The sequence below is a fragment of the Diplotaxodon limnothrissa genome, linkage group LG9, assembly GCF_057381915.1.
Source record: "Diplotaxodon limnothrissa isolate DT_005_m linkage group LG9, D_limnothrissa_male_GT1.1, whole genome shotgun sequence".
NCBI classification, from domain to species: domain Eukaryota; kingdom Metazoa; phylum Chordata; class Actinopteri; order Cichliformes; family Cichlidae; genus Diplotaxodon; species Diplotaxodon limnothrissa.
In genome coordinates, this window is record NC_140604.1 from 12,691,537 (window position 1) to 12,703,740 (window position 12,204).

General features: G+C 39.8%; 1 protein-coding gene across 1 annotated transcript; it reads right to left on the reverse strand.

Annotated features, from left to right (window-relative positions):
- Positions 1-152: 152 nt before the first annotated feature.
- Positions 153-6,476, reverse strand: LOC146625214 (kinesin-like protein KIF20A). Its single transcript, XM_085361969.1, has 18 exons — positions 6,375-6,476; positions 6,121-6,216; positions 5,627-5,746; positions 5,404-5,542; positions 5,142-5,326; positions 4,951-5,038; positions 4,694-4,870; positions 4,493-4,604; positions 4,356-4,418; positions 3,143-3,289; positions 2,766-2,925; positions 2,514-2,693; positions 2,123-2,262; positions 1,843-2,008; positions 1,500-1,623; positions 788-858; positions 571-690; positions 153-368 (listed from the first exon to the last, which is right to left on the reverse strand). Exons 1-18 carry the CDS (start codon positions 6,474-6,476, stop codon positions 153-155), a joined length of 2,406 nt encoding a protein of 801 aa, XP_085218095.1.
- Positions 6,477-12,204: the final 5,728 nt, after the last annotated feature.

Consider the following 12,204-nt stretch of genomic DNA (forward strand, 5'->3'; position numbering starts at 1 on the left):
CACAAAAATACACATTTCATTCTCAGTTAAAGGGGATTTTCTTCAAATCCGAAGGAAGTTCTTAAAAACAAAATGCAATTTTCCTCAGTTGAAAGGAGGACATTTTCATGCACTAACCGGGTGAGTGCAGTTGTTGTACAACAACTGGGCTTTCAATGGTGTACAGTCTTGCCCGTTTTCCTCAGTGTTCGGGCAGACGTTCCCTTCCGTGGTGATGTGACAGCCTCCCTGATGTTGGCGAGAAGGCCTCGCTTAGTCTTTGCTTGCACAGGGGACTTCTGGGAGAGCTTGGCAACTTCTGCCTTCAGCGAGACAATCTCCTTGTCTTTTTCCACATTTTGCTGTAGGATCTCTTCCATGGATTTTTTCTTTAAAAATAAATAATAATTTCATATGATATAGACAGGCATTATTTGTGCTGTGAGAAAAGTATTTGCTGCTTCTTGATTTCTCCTTTTTTAATTTTTCTGGTCATGTGTAAGAAAGTAATTGCTCCATCAATCTAATATCTGGTTGTGCCACCCTTGGTAGCAAGAACATGTTGTGTACTCCTGCTGTGCATCATCTCACCTGATCATCAGCAGTCCTCTGCAGAGCCTCAAGATCAGCTGATTTCTCCATAAAACCATCTCTGACCTTTTGTAGCGTTTCATTAAGCTCCATCAGCCTTTTCTCCAGCGACAAAATTAGCTGACGAGCAAACATCAACACACACACACACACACACACACATAATTACATAGCCAATCAGAGCCAGTGTTTAACTGGAAAGTTGTGTCCTTGTTACCTGTTGTTTATCCTCACACATCCGCTCTATGGCACATTTCTCTCTGTGTAGGCACCTGTATCGATCATCTCCTGTGTAGGGTTGAATTTGCTGCTGTTTTAATAAATGCTGGCCTCATGATAAAAAAGCTAAAACTTAATTGCAAATGAAAATTACAACAAATGAAGAGCAGGAAACTTAAAATTTAAAATCAAGGAAACCACTTTCCCATTAAACGGAAGTTTTTCTTCCCACTGTTCCCAAGTGCTTGCTCAGAGGGTCATCTAAGTTTTCTCTGCATTCTTGTGGGGTCTCAACCTTTCAATATAAACCGCAACTGTTGAGATTTTGCGCTATAAAAAGAAAACTGAACGGATTCAAGTTTTTTGTATTTTGGAAGGGGTTCTTTTTTTAATCCTTTCAAAAATTTAAAAATAGTCCTTATTCATAAATATACTTAAAACTACTAAATAATTTCATCAGTCTCTAAAACCTTGAGGCACTACATTTCTCAAAAATCATTGCATTTGTCAACTTTCTAAGTTCCTATTGTTATTTCAAGGAAGTTTAAAAAAAGTAAAAAGTCTAAAAGTAAAACTCTACTCAAGTCTTGATTGTTTTACATGTCCTGTGATGGTGTACAAAGTAGAGCAACGCTGAGAAATGTGTGCCACCATCCAAAGGAAAATTCACATCTATGAAACAAGACAAAAAACCCATTAACTGGACCAACCTGCTTCTCCTGCCCATATACTCAGTGGTTCAGTCTGGCTCGATTGATCCACGGTTGGAGCAGCAGGAACTACACCGGTCCTCGAAGTCAAGGCCTCCAACTCTGACACTTTACGCCTGAGGGCCTACACAGTCAAGAAGAGTCAAAGCTGTTGTGTTCATCATCAGTATCTCAGGGTGTTGGCTACTTAAATTGTCAGCATAGCTAATGTGCAGTTTACCGATTGATCCATTGTTTGACAAATCTTTTATTCAAGATTCCCTTACATCAGTACACAAGTGAATTTAGAAAGACCCTGGGAAAAAGTTTAGACGGGATATTTCAACAGCCAACTGAAACATACCTCCACTTTCTCCTGTTCTGCAGTGAACTCATCGAGCGGTACATAGTTATCCTCCAGATTGGTCATAGCGCTGTGATAAGCATGTTCTTTAATAGCATCCTTGTACATCTCAAATGTGTTTTCCAGTTTATCCCGGTAGCTCTCCTTCAGCTCTTCGATCTGACGACTTCACAGTTGCAGAAGATAATATTGGAAAATAATCAACTTCACCTGAAATCACTACCAACAGCATACACATTTATGGAAGATCGCTGGCCCGCTTTTGCAAAACTGCACATACTTGCGGAGTTCTTCACTTTCCATCAGCTGCTGCAACATGGCGTCTCCCATTTCTTTGCGAATTTCGATTTCTTGCAGCAGGTTTTTTCTTCGCTCAGCCAGTAGCTTTGTTCTTAAGTTCTCAACCACATTCAAAAGTTCCTATAAAAAAAAAAAAAAATAATAATAATAATAATAATAGGTTGAAACAAATGAACGTTAATATTAGAAATGAGACAAAAAAAACAAAAAAAACAAAAAACCCGAAACAATTTCTATTATCTTAGCCATTATCTTTCAAGAACGTGAGTACAGGCATGCTGCTGCTACTTTCAAGCTACAGTTGGGCATAGGGCATGCTTTCAGCTAAATCAGTGTTTAATGGAAGACTTTTTTTTTTTTTTTTTTTTTACACTCTGTGGCAACAAAGACATGTCAGCCTCCTCTTCTTCATCAAGCAGCTCATCTTCAGACAGGTAACTCTCCAGGACGTTGCTGTCAAACACCCCGTTGCTCAGCAGGGGCTTGCCATCATGACCTACGAGACGAGGAGCCAGAGATTCTAGAGCCTTATCTGGGATCACCTGCACCACCTACACAAATCAGAGCTGAGATCAGTGCTTCACGTCACCAAGGCCTTTTCTGCATTTTGAACTTGGGCTAACCTGTTTGGCAACAGCTGAGAACTTCATGACATGGAGAGTCTCGTCATAGGTGGAAGCACACTGGTTAATGTTGACAATCATGGAGGGTCTTCCCTTCCCGCAGAAGAAAGCCTGGAACAGCTTGGTGAGCTTGCTTTCTCGGAAGGGGATGCTCCTCGTTCTGATGGATGACAACATAAAAGCATGCAAAAGGTTTAAAAACACATAACCATCCGACATGAAGGTTCATTTATTCCTTCGCCAACACCATAACCAACATACAATAACGCTAACGAGGACAAGATGTGACAAAAGTTACATTACTTAAAAACAAACAAAAGCTTTAGCATTTTGTGTCAACACTCATGTTTGCTCTGGTGGTGATAGTCTCACTGTACCTGTCAGGCCCACTGTTGCGGAGCGCAGTGATACACTTCCCCAAAATAAGCAGGGAATTATTAATGTTACCCGCCTCCTTAAGCCTCTCTCCAAAAGTCTTTGTTTTGTTGCATCTTTCTGAGCCGGCCAGATCACAGAGAGAGAACCTGCGAGAGAAAAAACACAAACAGAAGAATCATAGTTTCACAATTTATGTTTACAAAAAAGGTGGACATGTTAGTGCCTCAGTCCCAGCAATGAATCAGAGTTCTCACCTAATAACTCCCGCTGAAGGCCCCAAAACATTCCCTTAGGGAAACTCATTTCATGTGATCCATTTTATTTTCCTGTACTTGAAGAACCATTTTAGTTTATTTTAACATTTAAAACATGATCCCAAAAACCACTATGAGAAGCACTTCTATAGCAAAGATGCAAGATAAATATCACGTTGACACAATATTCCATTTTTTACTGCACTATTATTTTCGATACTATAAGTATTGGATACCATTCCCAAAGAGTTCATTCTGTTCATCTGGACGTAGCGTTTTCAGTGGGAGTCACTGATCCAAGTGACTTCTTCAGTCTCAGCTGACTGCAATCTTATAAACAATACATTTGCACAATAGCTGAAGCGGCCTAGCCACTAATTTGGCTAGGTTCAGTTATTGTTTAAAGTCAACTCTTTGGGATTTACTTACCTGGATGATTGAGCATGTATCAAGATATCAGACACTCTGTCCAAGTGCAAAACTTTTGTTTTTCACTGTACTAGATTACATTTTTGATTTAAATATGATCTTCATTAGCTTTACTGCAGCAATAATGCATTTTAGTACTTTTAGGAGGACAACCACCGTTTTAAATATTGATGAACTGAGATTGAACCATGATTGTTAGTAGGGATTTTTAGCATGATTTTCAACTTGAGAAATTAGTTGCAAAAAATATTATTAAGTACACTTTACATTTATTGATTGCCATTTTAGATTGTTAGTATGCTTTATTTGCATTTGCAAAAAAAATCACATTCTTATTTAGCATTACACATTTGTTTAATTTTGAGTCAATTATTTTTCATCTTTATATTAAATTGCTTATTGTCTTTTTAATCCCCCCATCTTTTATCTCAGTCATGGACGGACGGACTTTTGCAATGTTACAAAATCCTTTTACAATACACAAGTTTTCTGAGCAGGTTAAAGTTAACTTCTACTTTCATATACTTACTCAGAGACCCTTTCAGCTGTCCCTCCATTGATCCTCAGTAACTTCATTGTAAATATGCTGTGGCTGTAAGGAAAGCCTGTGTGAGTTTTGAACAGGTTGTTTAACACCACATCCATGATAAACTTAACTGGTTTTACCTTCGGCTAGATGAGTGGTTCATCTTTGTGGCTGCAGCACTTCTGTTTTTATTCCCAAAGTGTAGCAGCTTGGAGGCTTCACCCAGGTTATGAATGTTGATCCAAATGAGGTCTGAAATCAAAACAAATGTTTTTCCTTTAATCATTAATGCTAACATTCACCTGATAATTTAAGAACATAAGCCAAGGTCATTTCCACACCTTTAACATAAGCATTTCCAGCACCATCATCGCATACACGGAGACAGGCACGTTTCTTGGATTTGGAGCACAAAGATGGCTGGAGAAGATCGTACACATACTCATTGTAGATTTCAAAGAAAGCCACCCATAAGGCAAACTGGCTGTCATTTGCTTCTGCCTGGTTGCTGGTCAGCACTAAAGTAGGAGCACAGAAGACCGTAAATATAGAAATAATAAGAATCCACAACAATAATCACTATTCTAATGAGTAGTACCCGTTTGAGTTGAAAATGCAGAAGAGGATGAAAGATGGCTGGGCGAACAAGACTGTAGACAACCACTGCCTCTGAGAGAATCACACTCCTAGACCAGAGGAGAGACATACGAATGTAAACAGCACTACACTCAAGTGCTTTATTACCATCTTCTCTTTTCTGGAATACATTTGACAGAACTGAGTCCTTACTTCTTTAAATGAAGCAAAAATGGCAGCTTTAGTGATTCTTTCCTGCTTTACTTGGTGAAAATCCAGAGACTGCACACCATTCCTGAGGTAGGGCTTCAGGTCCATTCCCAGATACTGATGTTCTCCAATGTACTGAAAAGTGCTTTCCAGCACTCGAGGCAGTATCCCTGGCTCTTTTGGAGATCCTGCAGGACTTCAAAACATTACCAGAAGAACTTTGCACGACTTGAACTTCACAAGGATATTGTGCTTCTGTCCGTACCTTGGATTGTGAAGGTTTTCCCAGCATTGGTTACACCATAGCTGAATATCAGTGCGTTCTTCCCATCCAAGAAATCACTCATTTGGCTTTTGACTGTGTTCTCAAACAGCTCAGCCTGTGTTGTGTCAGGCCCAAAAATCTAAAAGGCAACAGAAGATAAAAAGTCGACAATTACTGACATAGAAAGGGGGGGAGAAAATGGGTCATTTCAAATGTTACTGACCTGTGAAAAATAAAATTTGTGGAGTGACATGCCAATTCCTTTCTCACGGCTCTTGATGGTGGCAGAACCTTTTGGTGCATTCAGTGTCACCGTCTGGCTGTTTTCAATCACAACACAAGCCTGAGAGATGGGAAAACAAAGTGTTTAACAGTCTTTGTAAATCCAACTATCTCAGAGTCAGAACTGGCATGGGCACTATGCATGGGCATGGGCACTGTGTCTTAAATCAGGTGCTCTTTCCATTAGTTTTATTTTGAATGCAAGACAACTGCTCTTAAATAGTATTAGGCTACAAGATCATCTAATCCAAGGGGAGTGGTGGTGGTCAGAGGGCCCGGTGGCGCCCGGGGGGGACCTCTTGTGTTTTAATACAAAATGTTCCAGTCCCTTATATTCATGGAAATGTGCAGATGAGCTACAACACTTGCAGAAGAAAGCAGAGATGATACACACTGTTTTTTCCTTATTGGTCATCCCAGTATGTTCGAGTGTACCTGATCCTCATTGTTAGAGAGCTCCTCTTTAGAGAAAGGCCTCACTCTGAGATAAACGCTCATTGTCTGCTGTTCAGCTGCACTGGGTGCATCAGTCTAACAACAGAAAAAGACAAATCAAAGCAGAGGAGCTGAGTTTAAACCGTTTCTTCCAGTCCCTCCATTCAGTTACTGGGACAGACACCCCAAATAAGCGAAGAATTGGCAGTAATGGTTATGCATTAAAAACACAAACAAACACAAATAAACATTACCTGTTGCAGGGACGTGTTGCCGGGAGGAAGACAAGTCAAGTCCATGTCAACAGACTGCATACAAACACTGTTTTCCTGAATCATTTCACTAACTTTACTCATCTTCAAGTAAATTAGCTCAAACAACAACTACAAAAAGAAGTAATAGTTATTTGTTAAATTCATACATGAGATTGAGTGTAAGATATCAGCACTAAAGCTGATTTAACAGTCACTGACTACTGTAGGTTTGAAATAACTTAACAAGAGCCAGTAGACCTGCTGGTTTTCCCTCCACTGAGAATCAAGGGAAAGCTTCTAATCACTGCTAATTGGAAGCAGATGTGAGTTCAAGCAAGTCATCAATATGTCCAACCAGCTTGGAGTGCCCTGTGTGTCAGATTCTCATTTGATGAATGTGTCACTGTACAAAAAGGTGACATATTGAAAAAGTTAACAAGCAAGCAAACAAGCAAGTAAGACAAAATAGAACCGTTTTAGTCTTTGAGGATTCTTCCAAACATAGATTTCCTTATTGGTTTGATTTGATTATGATGTTGGAGAGCGCAGTCTAACCCACCAGTGTTCACTGTGGTTTAGATCTGCAGCCGGTTTCACAAGCGCAGTCTGTAGGATTAAACCAATCTTATTTTTGCTCAGGTTTACGCAAAATAAACTTAAAAATTAAGCCACCTTCACTTTGGAGTTTAGTTGTCTGGGACAAAACGAAATTACAAACAGAGATTAAGAATAACCCAAATACTGTAACATAATTAGGGTTTGGTGGGAGATACGTAAGAGGTTGGATAGAGAAGACAGCACATTATTTTTAACCCCTTTATTGAGAAACTGCAGTCTGTTTGATATGTGGCGTAACAACAGGTTACAAATGATCAGTGACCTTGATCAAAACATCACATTGGTGAACTTTCAACAATTGAAGTCACATTTTAATTTTTCTTCAGAACATTTTTTTTTTTAGCTTTCTCCAGGTTCATAACTGTGTTGTCACAATTTTTAGAAACAGCTATATATGATGACCTGGAGACATTTCTTATGAAGGAAACATACAGAACTCATTTTACTTCTGCTTTTTATTCATCACTCTATGCTCACAGTAGCAGTACATTGAGTGCTATTGAAAAATGGGAGGCAGATCTTAATAATCAATATACTGAGGAGGAATCGAAAGGAACTATTAGCATAGTTAGGTTTACTTTCACTTGCAACCGCCAGGGAGAAACCCAGTACAAAATTTTGCACTGCCTATATATAGGCCCTAATGCAGAGGTAGGGAACTCCAGGCCTTGAGAGCCGGTGTCCTGGAGGTTTTAGACCTCACCCTGGGTCAACACACCTGAATCAAATGATTAGTTCATTACCAGGTCTCTGGAGAACTTCAAGGGCTGTGTCCCAATTAAGAGACCGCATGCTTGAAGTACGCGCACTACGCGTACTACGTACGATGCGTACTATAAGTACGAGAAGTGCGGAAGTGAGAGGCTTGTGAAATGGGACGGTATACGCTTTGTCGCGCTGTTCAGGTTGCCTAGCAACCATGATACTAACGCGAGACACGTTACATACAGCATTGTTTGACAGAAATGAAGGAGAAAAATTCATTTTTGTCATGACATCACTTTGATTAGTTGAGTATCTGAGGCGCTATGAATTGTGGAATATATGGGACCACGAAGCGTGCACCGGACCACGCTTGATATTTGGGGAAATCGATGGCGCATTTGGAGTATGCATTTTTTTTTAAATGAACTTTATTTAGAACAATAATAATGACAATCTCAAAGAGACAAGCCACATATTGAATCAATCAGAACAGAATCACACCTCCTGTACACCACAATGAAATCGACAATAACTGAAAGTAAACATACATACATACACATACACACACACATATATATATATATATATATATATATATGCATATACACATGCATACGTACACATCTATATACACACATCTACATAATAATAATATAAAAGATGAATAACCAATACAAAAATAAATAACAATAAAAAAAGAATGAGAAAAAAAAGAAAAACAAGGAACAGAAATAAACGAGACAAGGGGGATCATAAAATCTCTGAAAGTGAGGTTCCATAAACAAGACACATAACTTAAATAAGGGGCTAAGAAAAATCAAACTCTTCTAAAAATCTATGCAATTTGATTGCTTGGGGCTTATTTATTAGCTTAAGAGATTTACGGAACAGGGAGAGTTCGTTTTTAAGAGCAGGCCATGAAGGGGGGGATTTAGCATATCGGCATTTATGTATGTAATACTTTGTTATAGGAGTATGCATTTGAAGTACACTTCAAATTGGGACAGCCGTCTACGCGTGGCGGTGACGTAACCGCACTTAAAATGCCTACGTCAAGCCTGCAGACTCTGAATTGGGACACAGCCAGCCACAGAGAAACACAGGTGGGGAACACAGCTGGGAGTAATCAACACGAGGAGACAGAGGTAAAACTGAACACACTCACATGAGACGCAGACCTTCACAATAAAACAGGAAACAAGAACACTACACAAAGACGCAGACTCGACACTGAGAGACAGACAGAAAATGACACATGGAACTAAAACCCACACAAAACATGAGAACACAAATCTTAAACACAAATAAACAGAAACATGGAACTCTAATAATAATAATAATAATAATAATAATACTCATAGCACCCAAAACCACAACAGTCATTCAAAAATAAACTAACAATCAAAACTCAAAATACTGGGTTGAAACTGACCCAGAACCGTGACAAAAATGGCCAATTATATTTTGGACCTCAAAATATTAACCCAACAAATCATGAAAAATTAGGTTTAAATTATTGTTTGTGACAGTACACATTTCTGACAGTAGTAGTAGTCAGTAACAATTTGATTGTTTTTCTAACAAAAAACAGTGTGAAGCTTAAGTTAGACTTGTGTAGCTTTCTGGATTTTATACTCATTGGTTACATATTTATTTCTTATAAAGGCTATATAGCACATAAAATACAAATTCACACATTTTATGTAACAGAAACGTTTAATTATGTGGGCTATAGAAAATAATTACGTTATAGACCATATTTATATGAAACATATACTTATGCATTAACCATATGTAACACCTGCATATATGTTTAAAACAAGGCTTTGATTTTGCCACCCCATTTGATTTCCATGCCACCCTAGGAACATTTCTCTAGATCCACCCCTGGACCTGTCCTGGACCAGCAACACCAAATCAGTGACTAAAAGAGCTCAGCAGCGACTGCATTTCAAGAGACGACTGAAGAAGGTGCACATCCCCAAACCCATCTTTAATACTTTCTACAGAGGTACCATGCAGAGCATCCTAACCCACTGCATCACAGTCTGGTATGGAAACTGCCACGCATCCAACCGCAGAGCCCTCCAGAGGATAGTGTGGACCGCTGAGCGTGTTATTGGCAGCTCTCTACCCAGTCTACAGGTTATTTACACCTCACTGGGAAAGCCACTAGCATCATGGCTGACCCGCATCACCCTTCCCACCAACTGTTTACCACCGTTCCATCCAAAAGACGACTCTGCGTCATCAGGAACAGGTCGGAAAGATTGTGCAATAGCATTTTCCCCCAAAGCAGTCTGGCTCCTGAACACCAAGTGAAAATCAGGAGCAAAAGGTTTGATGGAGTGATGACTCCAAATTTAGTCTAAATCATCATCATATACGGAGGAGGTCAGGAGAGCGCTACAGCAGTGAATGTCTTCAGCCATCTTTAAAACACGGTGGATGCTCCGTCATGGTTTGGGGCTGCCTTTCAGCCAGTGGTGTTAGAAATGTTGTCAAAATGGATGCAGTTATGATGTGAACATTTTGTGCACTTAAATCTTACTGTGCTAATGACCCCTGCATCAGCACCATGTTTGGAATAGCAGTGGAGAAGACATGAGGCGAATGAGGCTGCGTTGAGTGTTCAGACTGAGCAGAAATGCACTGTGCGTGTCCATTTACATCCTTTAGATCCAATCTTGACTCTTTTACCCACTGATATAATAAACCAGTACTTTTTTTGTATGTAATTTAATCTAAAGCACCCACAGTAACATTTTCCACCACAGGACTGCACTCTAAGGTCAGCATGGCGATGCAGTGGTTAGTTCTGTTGCCTCACAGCAAGAAGGTCGTGCATGTGAATCTGCTGTTTGCATGTTGGGTTCTCTGAGGATGCTCCGGCTCCCTCTCACTGTCCAACAACTTGCTTTTTTAGGTTAATTGTTGATTCTCTTGGGAACTACAATAATCTATTGGGAATGTGATCATGAGTGGTGAACTGTCAAGCGTGTACCCTGAGTTTTACCTCGTGACAGCTGGGATACTCTTCAACCCCCTCTCCAGCAACCCTTAAGTGCTTAAGAGGAAGGAAGAAGGAAAGGAAGGAAGGATAACTACACTTTATGATCTCAGCTGTGATTATTAAAGGTTTGTGCTTTCTACACATTCCCTGTAATGGAAAGAGCAGAGAGGTGTGGTGCTTCTTCACGGCCAGAAGGAGGCACTGTGGAACCATCAAACAAAAGACCCCAGTGCTGATAAGGCAACATGCTGTCCATTACCACCAGGTATGAGGACACAAGGTAGGTGTGAAACTCATCTGATCCATCCTCAGTCGCCCCAAATGAGAGTAAATGTGTTACTTTCCTTCAAGTCCTGTCGTATTATTTTGTATGCACAAAGGTTTTAGAACAGAAATATCTTTCCCACCACCACAGCGATGACAGGGTTGAGAAGTGGATCCATCTATGTCGTTCTGCTTCTAAACAAAGACACAAAGACCGTGCAAGTCAGGGAATTCCTTTAACATACACTTTCATTTTGAATAAGGCATAAAGTTAGAACTGGACCAGGGGACCCTGAATCCTCCCTTAGTTATGCTGCAATAAGATTCTTCTCATGTCACTTTTCTGACTATGTGTTTATACGCCACTCTGCATCTTATTATTAGTTATTATTATTCTCTTGCTCTCTGGCACAGCAGCCCCTTACCTGAGCCTGGTTCTGCTGGAGGTTTCTTCTTTTTAAAAGGGAGTTCTTCATGGCCGCTGTGGGGTATGTGTTATTGTAGGGTCTGATCTTACAGTCTAAAGCACCCCTAGGCAACTGTTGCTGTGATTTGTAATTTTATTTATGTAAATAAAATAGAATTGAACTGAAAATTGTAATGAAAAGCAAAACAATTTCAAACAATAAAAACTAAACTAAAATACATAAACTGACAACAGAAAGTAAGTGAAACTAGACAAAATTAAAAACAAATGAAAAAATGAAAAAGCAAAACTACAGTAACTCTGCAGTTACCCCACCCACTGTCGTAGAAGCTGACTAGTGTGAGTGGGCATCAAGAGGCAATGGAGGAGGCTGACTGTAGGTGAGCAGCCTGAAGTTTAGTGTCGTGGAGAGTTAGCAAAACAAAAACACTGTCCCACTTTTAACCCCTGACTTTGACACACGTCGTCTCTTTTTATGCGACAACCTCTGGTGATTAATATAAAAACCAAGATTACCTTTCATGTGTTTCTGTTAAACTGTTTGAATTCTGTTTGAATTACGTTGTCGCTTGCAATTAGGTCCCATATCACTCCCATGTTAAAATCCTTACACTGGCGTCTGGTTGTGTACAGATATCAGTTTAAAATCCTCACTTTTAAGTTCATATTTTTACAAGGTGAGGCCACCACCTATATCGCGGAGCTTTTTCAACCTTCAAACTCTAAACAGGATCCTCAGAGCCAGTGATAGTGGTCTTCTGACTATTCCACGGACCCGTTTGAAAACGAAGGGGGATCTCGCT

Bases quoted from the DNA above. Each gene is read 5' to 3' on its own strand.
- LOC146625214 (XM_085361969.1), bottom strand. From the start codon at position 6,476: ATGAGTAAAGTTAGTGAAATGATTCAGGAAAACAGTGTTTGTATGCAG. The intron at 5,747-6,120 runs GTACACTCGAAC...CCCATCTCTCAG, and splicing joins TCTCTAACAATGAGGATCAG to GCTTGTGTTGTGATTGAAAA. The intron at 2,263-2,513 runs GTAAAAAAAAAA...TTTTTTTTATAG, and splicing joins TGTCTTTGTTGCCACAGAGT to GAACTTTTGAATGTGGTTGA.